The sequence below is a fragment of the Eptatretus burgeri genome, chromosome 5 (assembly GCF_056783735.1).
Source record: "Eptatretus burgeri isolate ZD-2024b chromosome 5, Ebu_testis_v1, whole genome shotgun sequence".
In the NCBI taxonomy this organism is placed as follows: Eukaryota; Metazoa; Chordata; class Myxini; order Myxiniformes; family Myxinidae; genus Eptatretus; species Eptatretus burgeri.
Window position 1 is genome coordinate 119,154,864 of NC_140965.1, and position 15,777 is coordinate 119,170,640.

Genomic DNA, 15,777 nt, shown 5'->3' on the forward strand with positions numbered 1-15,777 from the left:
TTGGTGAAGATCTGAATCTGGATCTGAAATTTAAAAAAAGTGATTCTTCACCATTGAGAGATTTGGCTAAACTGATATATATATATATATATATATATATATATATATATATATATATATATATATATATATATATATATATATATATATATATCACGATATCTCAAAAAGTTGTGGATGGATTTGGACGAAACTTGGTTGACAGGTTGGGTGTGTGACAAGGACGAATCAAGTTGATTTTGGTGAAGATTCAAATCCAGATATCAGAATTTTTTTAATTTTTGAAGCGAGTCTTCACCATTGTGAGATAGCGCTAAATCGATATATAGCATGATATCTCAAAAATGTATTGGGCCTGATGTGCTCTTTTGGATCAAGCATTGCGTGGCAGAGGTATGCGCCCTATCGAGGGCCCTTCTCATTTATTTTTGCAATGGTTTGATGATGAGAATGCAGGTGACTACAAATTATCACTACACTCAATCTAACCTGAACTCTGCTTTAATTGGAACCTGGAATTATTATTTTTTATCATGATGATTCACTACACTGCAGGTTTTTATGAATCACTACACTGTGCAGGTTTTGTTGCTTTGGGTTCTTGCATTTTATCCTTATTTAAGGTACCGATCTCTCGAGAATGGTCCGTTAACTAGCCCGGTTCCTTTTCCATGGTGGAATATGTTGCCTTGTTGTAGTGTGTGGACAAGGTCCATAAATCCAGGAACCACAAAACTATTTGTTTTAGTTTAGGGATAATCATTAAGCCGTAGCTAATGAACGGCAGTTGCCGATTTAATTATAAATGGTCATTATGTAAAGCTGAACTAATGATGGTATTCCCCAGGCTATAAATGCCTTGACCTTCAAAGCTGCCTTTATTGTATCATTTGAATGATGTTAAATGTATCGTGGTTCATTCCTTTATTGTATCATTTGAATGATGTTAAATGTATAGTGGTTCATTCCTTTATTGTATCATTTAAGTGATGTTCAATGTATCGTGGTTGGTTCCTTTATTGTATCATTTGAATGATTATGTTAAATGTGTTGTGGTTCATTTCTTTATTGTATCATTTGAATGATGTTAAATGTATAGTGGTTCATTCCTTTATTGTATCATTTAAGTGATGTTCAATGTATCGTGGTTGGTTCCTTTATTGTATCATTTGAGTGATGTTAAATGTAATGTATTTGGTTCCTTTATTGTGTAATTTAAACGATGTTGTTAAATGTATAATCTATAGTCATTATTTCCTTTGTTGTATCATTTAAATGAAGTTGTTACATGTTAAATGTGTAACGGTTGGTTCCTTTATTGTATCATTTGAATGATTATGTTAAATGTGTTGTGGTTCATTCCTTTATTGTATCATTTGAGTGATGTTAAATGTAATGTATTTGGTTCCTTTATTGTGTAATTTAAACGATGTTGTTAAATGTATAATCTATAGTCGTTATTTCCTTTGTTGTATCATTTAAATGAAGTTGTTACATGTTAAATGTGTAACGGTTGGTTCCTTTGTTGTATAATTTAAAGCAAGTTGTTCAATGCTAAATATGTCGTTGGTTGGTTCCTTTATTGTGTAATTTAAATGTATCGTAGTTCGTTCCTTTGTTGTGTAATTTAAATGATGATATGAAATTTTAAATGTATAGTGGTTGTTTCCTTTGTTGTATAAATTTAATGTTGTTAAATGTGTAATAGTTGGTTTTGTTGTTGTACAATTTAAATAATGTTAAATATTAATATGTGTCCTGGATCGTTCCTTTGTTGTACAGGCTAAGTTGAATGATGTTGTTGAATGTTAAATTTGTCGTGGTTGGTTACTTTGTTGTGTCATTTGAATGAAGTTGTTGAATGATAAAATTGTAATGGTTAGTTGTGCAAATACATAAACACTGGCCAAGCACTCATTGATTCACTCAGCATATCGTGCTCATCTGATTGTGATTTTATTTTTATTAGTCCACTACCGAGTTCACAGGAGGGCACTATCAGTTTGCTGTTCTGTCTGTCTGTCAGTCCATCCACCCCACCTGTGGTTTTTCAGACTTTTTTTTTTTGGACATATTCAACTGAAACTTGGTACATGGCTTTATTATGAAAAGTTACAGAACAAGTTCGAGTTTCAGGGTGTTTCTTCAATCGATCACAGTTTTGCACTTTTTAAAATTGGAAAATATTTCATGTAAAACATGAGTCAATGTTCAGCTGCCCTGACCCCACCCCACTGCTTTACATCCATTGGCTAGACAGCTGGCCTCACTCCACCCTCAATATATTCATGTGCCTCCAATGCATGAAGCAGCACAGATCGGCAGGCCTAATGCATGGGTGTTAGTCCATGGCCCAGTACAATTGTAAAGATCCAAGGTATATAACCACGATGTATTATATATGCACATAAACTGTATTCATGCTTTTGCTTCATGTACGTATATTGGGCTATTTTACTATGTAATTGGCAAAGCCTAGAGGCGAACAAAACAGTGCGTTCGAGAGGTTCTTCTTCTTCATTTTAATTCCGGTGTTGGCTCGTGCGTGCGTTAAAGCAAATTAATTTTAATCTCCAGTTTGTTATCCTTGTTGTCGTTATTGGTTTTTCGTCGACAAAATATATCGGTAAATGAAAATTGATTTTCCTTTTATTTTGGCAAATAATCCCAAACACTTTGGGTTATCGGGTTTCTTCTTCTTCTTCTTCTTCTTCAATATTTTTTCAGGTATCGGCTTGAGCGTGTGTTAAGCACAAACAAATTTTTATCTCCCGAACATTCATTGGGACCAGTAGGAGACATGCATTGCAAAGCAGTTCTTGCTCTTCTTTTATTGTTATTTTTGTGCCTTTGTCATGCCTTCCTTTAGGCTGTTCAGTACTAACAAAGTAGACGCAGATGGGTAAGCGATGGTTCAATTTCTAAAAGCTGGTTTTGATTTGAACTTGAATTTCAAACCTCATCGATTTATCGCTTTTACTTGTTTATTTTAAGGTGATGAGAATAGTAGACAACACACGGCCAGACCGACAGACAGTTCTCTTCTCGGCTACTTTCCCACGTGCCATGGAGGCTTTGGCACGGAGAATCCTCACTAAGCCGATAGAGGTTCAGGTCGGCGGACGGAGCGTGGTTTGCTCCGATGTTGAGCAGCATGTGGTAAGCAACATTCCATGTCTTATGCACCCCATTTTTAAAGTTACTCAATTGTTGCCTTCAATTCCACCTTTCCAATGATCTGTATGATTGACTATATTCTGCGATCAGTTTAACACCTGGCCTGTGTCACACTTGAGTTTTGTGACCATGGAACGACTGGCACATCATGATGGTCATCTCATCACTTCTCCATAAATCTGTATCGTTTCTAAGGTCGTGCAGCAAATTGCAACAGGTAGCAAAATTGCATCATTGCTGTGGCAAGTAAAAAAAAAAAAAATTTTGCATTTCCAAAGCACATTGTTTTGAATCTCGATTCTAAAAGTTTGTGCGGCAAAGTTTCAACTTCAAAATCTGAGGCCCAACATATGACGATGGGGTTTGGTTCGCTCCTCTATCTCTTCTCCTGAATAAGCAAATGTAAAGAATGTTGGTTGGTGGTTGTTATATATTTTTTACCTCCGCCATCTTCGAAGATGAATGGAGGTTACTGTTTTCACCCCTTTCTGTTTGTTTGTTTGTTTGTTTGTGTGTTTGTTTGTTTGTGTGTTTGTTTGTGAACAGTATTACGGAAAAACTCCTCGACGGATTTCGACGAAACTTGGTGGGGGGGGGGGGAGGTTAGGTATGGTCCAAGGATCATGCCATTAAATTTTGGACTTGGTTCCCCCCCCCAAAAAAAAAAAATTTTTTTTTGCATTTATACATGTTTTCAGTGATTTCCAACCCCCCCAAAAAAAAATTTGTTAGAGAAAAAAATTTTTTTTTTTTGCATTTCTACGTTTTAAATGATTTCCAACCCCCTCCCCCCCCCCACCCCAAAAAAAAAATCAGAGAATTTTTTTTTTTTTTGCATTTCTACATGTTTTAAGTGATTTCCAACCCCCCCAAAAATGTTGGAGAAAAGAACTATAACTCTGTCAGCACTGTTGACATCATATTTAATGAATAAGATATAAGGTTCACTTGAGTGACCCAGCACTATTGGCGGCGGAGGTTTTGCACTCTCCCGAGTACTCCCCCTCTAGTTTGGTAATGTATTTTCTATTGATTCATAGTTTTTGGTTTTTTTATTCTGTTAACATTTTTGAAATAAAGTCTGATTCAAACAGGTTTTGTTGGATTTGTTCGAAAATTTAACCCTTCCTCATCACCCCTCACCTCTTCACCCTCCCAAACTTCGGCTTGGTTTCCAACCTGCCTTAATTCGTCCACTTATTCTCCCGATTATGTAATCGAATAGTATCAAACCTCGACTTGACGTCAAATGAAGTCGATCTTTTGAGCGTTCAAAGCCTTTTTGAAATATTTGTGTAATCACCATAACTACACTCACAGATTGTAATAGAAGAGGATATGAAGTTCTACAAGCTGCTCGAGCTTCTGGGCTTGTACCAGGAGAAAGGGGCCGTGTTGGTGTTTGTGGACAAGCAGGAACATGCTGATGGACTCCTCAAGGAATTGCTGAAGGCCTCCTACCCTTGCTTGTCTCTACATGGAGGTCTGAGCGCTTAACGGCATTGTTCGACTCATTTGATGTAAACTTGTGCATTCTTGTTCTACTGTCACAGACTGTTTGTTTATTGGACCCCTGTTCCTTTTGGTCATGTGTGTACACAGAAAGACCACCTTTCTGAAACTTAATTTTCAACCCTCATTTATAAATATGTAAATATTATATTGTTATTGTCATTCATGATGGGTCATTAGCCTTCCTTAGCCAAAACTTCATTGATTCTCTGCACATGACATAGAAGCCCATGCAGATTAACTTGAAGAGGGGAGCACTGCATTAATGACAGCCTTTGGGGAATAGACTTGGGCAAAACCATAAAAATGCAAGACAAAACATCTGTCCACATCGTTTTCAGCAGACAGGTGATTTGGAAACTTTGATATTTTATGCCTCATTGCAAATGTGAAAATCTATGTTGGTGTTAAATGGTTAAAGCTGATCCTTTTTGAGTTCCTTATGAATGTTCATATCATTGCATATTCAAATGTATCCCAATAGACTTGTTAAACAGTCTTTGGAAATACATAATGGTTTTAATTTAATAAAATTATGTCATTGTCTTATTAAAATTAATCTCAAAGGCCATCCATTGTGTGTGTGTGTGTGTGTGTGTGTGTGTGTGTGTGTGTGTGTGTGTGTGTGTGTGTGTGTGTGTGTGTGTGTGTGTGTGTGTGTGTGTGTGTGTGTGTGTGTGTGTGTGTGTGTGTGTGTGTGTGTTGTTATTTTTAGCATGATCTGAGCCTCGTAGTGTGGAGTGGTCACAAATACTCATACTTGCATGGACATACAGATGAACATAGATGATGCAAGACAAGACTATTAGATAGTTAGACACAACCACTGAACTTTGAGAAGCGCCATCACCTCCCGGGGCATTCGTCACACCAATGGTACATTTTATTCAACGCGCTCAGGGGGCATTTCTTAATTTGTGATTAAATTTCCATCTCAATATTAATCCAGTCAGATAACTCTTGTCTTATAATGCCACAACAGCCTTAGCGGCTCTGCCTCAGATTCTGCAATCTTCAATTGGAGAGCTGAATACTGAACAGGCTCCTACCATCTAGAGTCTAGACCATTGGGAGGTGATGACGCATCAGTAGAGAACGTCCAATCAGAATTGACTTTTTGGTCTGTGTCGATCAGACTGTTCTTCATTACTCACTCAATTTTCAAAGTGATTCTTCACCATTGAAAGATCGGGCCAAAAACGATGTATATCATGATATTTCAAAAATATATTGGGCCCAATATGTTCCACTTTCATATTTTTTATTTTGGTGCAGTGCAACCAAAGTGTCATCTGCTCATCTTCTTGAGTGTTTAAGTGCATCCCTGTTTGACTATCCTATTATTTGAATATACAGTAGACTCTTCGACACAGATATTCTTTGACATATATATATATATATATATATATATATATATATATATATATATATATATATATATATATATATATATATTTGCAGCAAAATTGTTAATTAGATACAGTAGATGTTATCGAATTATCACTTTTTATTTTTAGTTTTCGACCTTCTTGTTCCTCTAATCCTCTCCCTGTTCAGTTACATCACCCTTTGTCTTTTCGCCTTCTATCCTCATCTCCTCTTTTCTTCTCAGTTCACCATTACAGTGATTGTTTGTATTCCTTCTCAACTCTAAATATTAAGAGTTTAACAAGTAATTTTTAAATGATGATTGAACTCAGATCCTCATAAATTCCACTTTGAATAGACACGTGGAATTTTTTATATGGTGCAGCATTGAAAAAAAAAAAGTTTGTTTTTCCAACCATTTGATACTATTGTGATATTGACTTTAAATAATAATGATAAAAGTTGTTCTTTTGCAGTAGGAAACAAGCAATATTTCCCTTTATGAGGATGGGCAAGGTTTTGAGTGAAATTCTGCTTTTTGTTCTGGTTCAGCTTCTTTGGCTAAGTACATACCTAATATAAAAGGCCTGTTTCTTAATCATTGACCAAAATTCCAGTCGATATGAATCCTTTCTTGTTTGGCGAACTGTTAGAGAATTTGTTTGTCTTTGTTGACCTTTCACTAGGTATTGATCAGTACGATCGTGACAGCATTATCAGCGACTTCAAGAATGGAGCATGCCGTCTACTCGTAGCCACGTCGGTGGCTGCTCGAGGTCTGGATGTTCGAGACCTAATTCTTGTCGTAAATTTTGACTGTCCAAATCACTATGAGGACTACGTCCACCGTGTGGGCCGCACGGGCCGTGCCGGGAACAAGGTGACTGTTAAGCATAAAACCCTCAGAATGGAAGCACAGTTTGTTTATCGAAATATGTGAGACTTCCACCATTTGTAGGATTAATGCCTAGTGTGTGTGTGTGTGTGTGTGTGTGTGTGTGTGTGTGTGTGTGTGTGTGTGTGTGTTTTAACTATCCCAAAAAAACAATTTTCACTCTTGCTCTTCCATGGAGTTTTATTAGTATGCATGCAAAGTTTCAGGCTGATAGGTTTCACGGCTTTGTTGTTATGGAGGACACACACACACACACACACACACACACACACACACACACACACACACACACACACACACACACACACACACACACACACACACAATGCCTTTTTTTTAGTATAGTAGATGAAAGTGTTAATTGTTTTGTTTTTCTTTCTTTCTCCATCCACACTGGTGTAAAACCTGTATTGTTTAATCAGGACCACAGACAGCATTCATATAATAGTTGTCCTGCCCATTTTAGTTTTTTTTATTCATCGTGAAAGTGGGTAGGTTGCACAAGCTACAATTGACTTTGAATAAAATTTTCATTTTCCTGTAAACTTTGAGCAACGCAATTACTTTCAAAAGCAATCCTTTGACATCTTTGGTAAGAATTATTTTCATGTGTTGATATCGTTTCACTGGAATTTAAAAGCAGTCGTTGATTGATGAATTTGTTGGGAAAAACCAAGTAGTGTTGATGAGATATAGTTAATCTTGTCAGTCCCCATTTGGTCAGTATATGTGTATATGTATATTCTGTTTCATTTTGCATGTGATGCGTGTTTCTGTGTACAGGGTTTTGCTTACACATTCATTACGAATAGCCAGGAGCGCTATTCTGGTGATATCATAAAGGCTTTGGAGCTTGCGAACACACCACTTCCAGCAGACCTGGAAAAACTATGGGGCGATTTCAAGGAGAAACAGCAGTCGGTGAGTGGGATGTTTGTATCCCTTTCTTTGGCTATAAGCCTTCTGGTCAAGAAACAAGCAACCCATTTAGAACAGAAGGCTGCCATTTATCACCCAAATTACTGTGGGTGAGTGCAACAATACAACTCGATCTTCTTCACCTCCTCTTCCTTTTTATAAGGGGTGAGGTCTGATGGCCAGATTGTCCACACACAACATACTCCACAGAATACCCTCAAGCTCACCTCCCTACTTACCAGCTCCATCGCCATGATAAACATGAGTGGGCTGAGAGCACTTCCCTGCCTCAAACGAATGTTCACGCTGAACTCCTCAGACATCCCAGGACCAACCCAAACTCTTTCCTTCATTCCCTTGTACATCCCTTCCACCAACCTCACTTCTGCTTCCGGCACTCCCATCCATCTCAGTATCGCCATCACCATCACTCTCGGGACAGCGTTGTAAGCCTTCTCCAGATCCACAAATCCCAATGCCATCTCACCTTACACCTCAACCTCTTCCCCACAAGCTTCCTCAGAGTGAACATCCCATCCGTCTTCCCCCTACCCTTTCTAAGCCCTTGCTGCTCTTCTCCGATCTCCATCTCTACCCTCTTCGTTTTTCTCCTGTCCAGGATCCTGCCCAGTACCTTCATTACATGACAGGAGCGTAATGCCCCTGTACTTCCCTGGATCTTGAACACCGACCTTCCCCTTCAATATCGGCACAATTAACACTGTCCTCCACTCCTCTGGAATTGAACCCTCTCTCATAAATATGTTCAACAGTCTCTTCATCCAAATGACTCTGACGACTCCTGCTGCAATTATCATCTATGTACACACCTCATCAATGCCTGGTGCTCTTCCCTTCATCCTCTTCAATGCCGTCCACACTTCCTCCTCTGTGATCTCCACCAACTCCACTTTACCCTTTTTTATATCCATTGTCGAGGCTCGTATAAGAGCTAACACACAGAACCTAACATATAACAAGGGGAGCAGGAGACTTGAGGGTGGGAGAGGGAAGCACACAACATTGGGGAACAGAGACTGGAGATCTGTGTAAGGAAGAGGGATTGGGTGGGGTACACCGGGTAAACAAGATGGACACTACAGGGACTTTCAGTCAGGAAAGCAGGGAATTTTGAAGGAGATGGGTTTGTGTTGGATTAACGGGGGTAGAAAAGATCAAGATTTTTGCTGGGGGAAGATATGAGATGTTGGGGAGCAGCTGTTTTGAAGACCTGAAGGGAAGGGTGGGATTGAAGAAAGTGTAGGAGTTTGTCCCAGAGGTGGGGAAAAAGAGGAATGAAAGAGTGAAGGTGAGCAATAATTCTAGATTTTGCCAGTTTCACCAGAAGGGGGTTGCTGGCTGAACTTGAGCGCCCTGGGGAAATATAAGGGGTGGGGAGAGCACAGACAAAGCTGGGGGGCAAGGCCAGAGAGGAGACTGTGGAAAACAAGAAAGACCGCCGACCTGCCTGCGGTGAGAGAGTGAGAGACTCAGGCTGATCACTGGAAATACCAATGATCCTAAAAGCCTTGTTTTCCACAGTGTGATGCCAAGCAAGTTGTGAGGCAGCAGCACCACCCCAGAGGGGACAGCAATACCCCATGAGGCTGCAGATAACCGCTTTTCATTTGGTTAGGAGCTCAGGTGTACCAAGGAAGGACCTTGCACGATGGAGGGTACCCAGTCGCCACAGGAGGATTGTTGAGAAAGTACATGGGGTGGGGGTGTTCTAGATGGTCCTTTTGGAGAGATGCAGTGAGAGTGTGAGAATTGTCATGATTGAAAGACATGTTCCAAGTCTTTGACCAGCTTCTGATTTTATCCAGATCTACAGAGTGAAGAGGCTGCTGGCTGCTAATATGAGGGATGAGAGATGGCACAGCAGAGGGTGGAGTCATCAGCAAAGCAATAAAGAGGATTTTCAAGAGAGTCGGAGAGATCATTGATGAAAATTAGAAAAAGAACAGGGGCCAGAACGCTGCCTTGAGGAACTCCAGCTTGGACAGGAAGAGGGGATGAGAGAGAGCAATTAAGCGCCACATGTTGACTGCGATAGGATAGGAAGACCACGAGCCATGAGTGGAGATTGCTTGGATACCATAAGAAGACAGTTTGGTGAGCAGTGTGGCATGTCAGTCCGTGTCAAAATCTCACGATATGTCTACGGAGATGGCTCTGATCTCATGTCTGGCATTGCAGACCTCCATCCATTATTGGGAGAGCAGAATCAGCATATCCAGAGTACATTGACCTGGTCTGAATCCAAATTTATGATGGGAAATCAAGCCATTGGAGAAGAGAAAGGATTTGATGTTGGAATGATAATGGATTCCATGAAAATGGGAGTCAGGCTGATTGGTCTGTAGTTGCAAGGATCTGGTTATGGACCTTTTTATGAAGGATAGTAATGTTTGCTGATTTCCAAGAAGATGACAGATGACCTTGATCAAATGAGAGGGTGAATAGAACAGAGAAAGGGTGAGCAAGAGCAGCAGAGCAGGATTTTAGGACATTGGGCTGATGCCATCTGGACCCGTTGCAGAATCAGTCGAGCTTTGACAGCAAGCTCTCTATCTTGTGTGGAGAAAAGGACAAAGAGTCCAGGGACAGCTGGGTGTGACTGGGTAAGGTGAGACCAGAAAGCGATGGCTTTGGGACACAAGATTTAGAAGCAAACACAAAGTTTAGGCATCCAGCCTTTTCGCGTGCAGTGTCAGCTGTGCAGCCATTTCAGGTAAGGGAGGGGATGCTGGGGGAACATACACCAGAAACAGACTTAACTAGACATCATCAGGATTTGGAGGAGGGAGACTGCTTTGAGAGTTCAGACTTGAGATGAGAAAGATGCTGTTACCTTGCTTTCCTGAGGGTGGGCACGCAATTGTTCTGAGCTTTGTGGAAGGAACTGAGATCGCCTTCTGTTGGATTTGCCTTCCACGAGGCGAAGGCAAGTTGTTTTAGTGCAACTGCCTCGCCACAAGCTTCAGTGTACCATCGGCGGGTGGGAGGGTAGGACAACTGAAGACGAGAGGGGTTAAATCTTTGCATGATAGGGAGCAAATTTCATTGAAAAAATTCCCAGGACGAATTCATGTCAGATGGAGCAGAAATGGTAGACCAATCTCGAAGTTTGATGGCTACTTGAAGTCCTGCCAGTCAGCCTGAGTGAAATACCAGAGGCAGTTCTCTAATAATGGCCAGAGAGAGGACCACTTTCACAAGCATATGGTCAGATGAACCGATTGGAGCAGAGGAAGAACAGCAGACATTTGCAGGGAAATTGGTCAAAACCAAATCCAAAAGAGATAGATTGCCATTGGTTGAGATCCGGGTCAGGAAGTTGACAGATTGTGTCAGTACCAATGAGTCGTACAAGTCCTTTGCTGAAGTGCCATGACAGGTGAGAGAGGTACCCATGTCCATCCAACTGGCATGACAATTTAAGTCACCACATATGAGGAAGAGAGAGTTGGGATGAGTGGATAGAAGTTAATCCATGTTTTCAGAGAGCGAGATGTCAATGAATTCATCACTGTTTGGTTTACGGTACAACACACATATAAACAAGAGGTGTAGGGGAAGCCATAGTCACAGGTATTCCTGGGGGTGTTGTGGAGTGAAGTGTCCATTAAGCTGACACCAATGATAATTGAGGTAACCCCGGTCAATGAGCATATTACGAGCCTCTGGATTCACCACTCCTTGGGCGTCGTTTCCCTGGTCTCTGTATACGCTCTGACTGAGGCGAGTGATCTCACCATGAACGACGCATTCTATGCCACACTGGAGTCTGTGGTTGATCATTGCCCTGGGTGAGATACACTTCTGATCTTGGGAGATTCAGTGCATCAGCTGGATCTGACAGGGATGGTTATGAGATGAGTGTTGGTCCCCATGGGTCTGCAATTGTGAACCAGAATAGCAATAAGTTCCTTGACTTTGCTGACTTTGCAAGAAATCGTGGACTTGGGGTGGCTGGTTCATGGTTTCAGCGCCCACAGGCTCATCGCTGGACTTGGTATTCCAATGCTGGTGGTGTGGCAAAGGAGATTGACCATGTGCTCATTGATGGTCACTGGAGGATGGTCCAGAAATGCAGGGTCCACCGGAGTGCGTAGTTCCTCAATTCCGACCACAGGCTTGTTGTAGCAACTCTGAAGTTGCAGCTTAAATATGGGAAAATTGTACCATCCCAGCTGAGGCTGGATGTTGACAACCTCCTCCAAGCCCGTCCCTCAGTGTACTGCAGTTTGAGCAGAGGGTGGTGGGCTCTGGACAGAGGGGTTCGAAGTGAAGGCCTGCTTGGCTGGTTATTTTGAGCGGCTGTATCAGGCTGATCCACCAGCTGTCGAGTTGTTGTCCATAGTGTAATCCCTATTGCTGGCCCTCAAATCAACTGTGATCTTCCGTTGTTTGTGGAAACACAAGCTGCGGTGAACCGGGTGAAATGGGGTAAAGCTCCAGGTATCTGTGGCATCCATGCTGAACTTCCCAAGGCTGGTAGAAATGGTACACTCGTGTTGCATACAGTTCTGTGCTCTGACTGGAACACAGGCATCATCCCAACTGATTGGAAGAGCGCCCTTGTTGTCCCTCTCTGGAAAGGGAAGGGTGATTATCAGGACTGCAAATACTACTGAGGGGTGACGCTGCTCTCAGTGCCGGGCAAGGTCTTTGCTCGGATAATTCTTGATAGGGTTCGCCACCATCTGATTGAGCACCAGCACCCAGAGCAGTCAAGCTCTACACCAAAGAGGTCAACGTTTGACCATATATTTGATTTTCAGGTCCTCACCGAACGCAGAAGAGTTTCGTTAGGGGCTGCTTGCAATCCATGTTGATCTCTGGAAAGCGATTAATTCAGTGAATCGGGATGCCCTCTGGAGGATCCTTGATCTTCGTGTGGTGCCACCAAAACTGATCGATCTGATGTCTGAACTCTACTCTTCGACTGAGAGTGCTGTGAGATGTGGTGGTACCATCTCTGACTTATTTCCAGTTGTTACTGGAGTTTGTCAAGGGTGTGTACTGGCCAGCACACTTTTCAGCACTTGTATGGACTGGATTCTGGGGGGGGGGGGGTATCGGAGAGATCAAGCTGTGTTGCATCATTTGGGAATCTCAAGATCTCTGACCTTGATTTTACAGATGATGCACTCATCTTTGCGGAGATTCTAGATATCCTTTTGGGGGCCCTCGTGGTGCTGAATGAGGAGTCGGAGCCACTGGGATTATGGGTTTCCTGGATCAAAACTAAGATCCAGGCTCTCAATGACGTCTTGGTTGCTGCTATCTTGTCTGTTCCTGTTTGTGGTGAGGATGTTGAGGTCACGGAGAGATTCACTTACCTTGGCAATGATATTCATGTCTCTGTTGGCTGAGAGCCAGAGGTGAATCGACGTCTGGGCCGGGCCTGGGGAGTCAAGGATTCACTGGATCATAGGGTGTGGCGCTGCCAGTACATATGCAGGTGGACGAAAGTCCAAGTCTTCAGATCCTTGGTGCTTCCAGTCTTGCTCTACGAATGTGAGACTTGGACTTTGACCAGGGATCTGAGATGGCGACTTAATTCCATTGGTACCAGTTCTTTTCGGAGAATCCTTGGCTATCGCTGGTCGGACTTTATGTCCAACGAGCGGTTGCTAAGAGAGACTCAAATGAGATTTGTTACCTGCATAGTCCTTGAGCATCTGCTGCAGCTGTATGGACATGTGGCTCATTTTCCTGATGCTGATCCTGTTCACCAGATTCTCTCAGCGAGGGAGCCTTGTGGTGAAGGCGGCCAATGGGTCGACCACATGTCTCGTGGTTGCAGCAGGTTGATCAGCATCTCACGGAGATGGGGAGGGGCCATGCATCTGCCTGGGGGTGGCCAGACGGAGGCCCCTGGAGTTCCGGCAGAAAGTAGACGCAGCGACACGCTGCTCTGGCGCATGCTCTCATACATGACCTGACCTGACCTCGACTCAAATTCTGCAACCGGTCCAGACACCATCAGCCCTTGTGTCCTAAAAGCCTGCTCTGCTGCTCTTGCTCACCCTCTCGCTGTTCTATTCACCCTCTCATATACTCACTCAAGGTCATCTGTCTTCTGTGTGGAAATCAGCAAACCTCTCTGCTCTGCAGAAAAGAGGTGTAAACATGATCCCTGCAACTACAGACCAACCAGCCTGCTCACAATCATCAACATGGTCATGGAATCCATCATCGCTTCCAATCCTTCCTCTTCTCCAATGCCTTAATTTCCGACCATCCGTTTTGATTCTGACCAGGTGACTCTACTCTGGACATGCTGATTTGGCTTTCTCTACAATGGATAGAAGTCCTAAGTGCCAAACATGAGATCAGAGCCATCTCCTTAGACATATGGCGAGCTTTCGATATGGTCTGGCATCCTGCACCGCTCACCAAACTCTCTTTTTGTGGTATCCAATGCAATCTCCTCTCATGGCTTGCGGACTTCCTCTCCTGTCACATTCAACGCGTGGTCTTAATGGCTCTTTCTCTCTCATCTCCTCTTCCTGTATGGACTGGAATTCCTGAAGGGAGTGTTCCAGGCCCTGTGCTTTTTATAGTTTTCATTAATGATCTGTGTTCCAACTAGTGTTCGAACTAAATTAGTTCGGAGCTATCCCATCCAAAAGCCATGGTTCTACAGAGATATTTGTGACAAACTACGGGCAAGGGCTGACACATTCAAAGCAGGTGATGAATCTATGTACAAAAGATTGCACTTCGACCTAGAGAGGGTCATCAAGGCTGCCAAGCGGCAGTACAGAGACGAGTTGGATGACCAATTCAATGGGAAGGATTCACGCCAACAACTGCAGGGGCTCCAGGCCATTACATCGTATGAGGAAAAATCCAAGGAAGTTGACAGCTCTGATGCCAAGTTGTCAGACACTTTAAACAACTTCTACGCCCGTTTTGATAAGGTCACTGCTGAACCACACCTAACTCCTGAAATTGATTCTGAGGCTGCCGCTCTGGAAGTCTCCCAGTCCAACGTGAGTAGGACTTTTGCTCTGGTGCAGGTTTGAAAAGCTGCTGGCCCTGATGAAATTCCATCTCGTGCCCTTGGATACTGTGCGGATCAGCTATCTGCAGTTTTCACCAATATTTTTAATCTGTCACTAAAGCTGTGTGTCATTGCATTATGTTTTTTTTATATCTGTCATCATCCTAATTCCGAAAAGGTCTCCGGCTATGTGCCTTACTGATTACCGGCCAGTTGCATTTACATCAGTAAAAATTAAATGTTTTGAACGTTTGATAATGTCTCACATCAAGGCTGTCATTCCTGAAACTATGGACCCATTTCAGTTTGCCTGTTGGTCAAACCGTTCTGTTGACGACGCCATCTCAGTAGCCCTCCACATCGTTTTACGACATCTGTATAAGCGGATTACCTATGTTTGGATGCTTTTTGTTTCCTACAGTTTTGCTTTTAATACCATTATTCCTTCTAAATTATTTGTGAAACTTCGAGACATTTGTGTCATTCTGTTTGTACTTGGATTTTAGACTTTTTAAGTGATAGGCCACAAGTGGTGAAGATTGGCAGCCACACGTCCTAATCGCTTGTCTTGAACACGGGGGTTCCTCAAAGCTGTGTTTTGAGTCCTTTGCTGAATTCACTTTTTCCTTATGATTGTGCTGCTAGTCTAGAAAACAACTTCCTGGTTAAATTTGCGGATGACACGACCTTAATTGGCCTGATCATGAATGACGATGAAATGGCGTACACAGATGAGGTTCAGAACCCGACAGAGTGTAGTGTTCAGCGAATAATCTTGAACTGAATGTTAGTAAGTAAAACTAAAGAAGTTATCATGGATTTTAGGAAGTCTGATGCTACACTGGCCCCTGTCAGCATTGATGGTTTACATGTTGAGAATTTGAGTTCT

At 42.2% G+C, this 15,777-nt stretch overlaps 1 protein-coding gene across 1 annotated transcript in view; it reads left to right on the forward strand.

The window, feature by feature from the left end:
- Positions 1-15,777, forward strand: part of DDX46 (DEAD-box helicase 46) — a 92,416-nt gene that overhangs the window by 58,066 nt on the left and 18,573 nt on the right. Inside the window, exons 14-17 of the mRNA XM_085883496.1 lie at positions 2,995-3,159; positions 4,498-4,660; positions 6,744-6,937; positions 7,736-7,873. Of these exons, the coding sequence (XP_085739622.1) occupies positions 2,995-3,159; positions 4,498-4,660; positions 6,744-6,937; positions 7,736-7,873 (660 nt within the window). The remainder of the gene's footprint in view (positions 1-2,994; positions 3,160-4,497; positions 4,661-6,743; positions 6,938-7,735; positions 7,874-15,777) is intronic.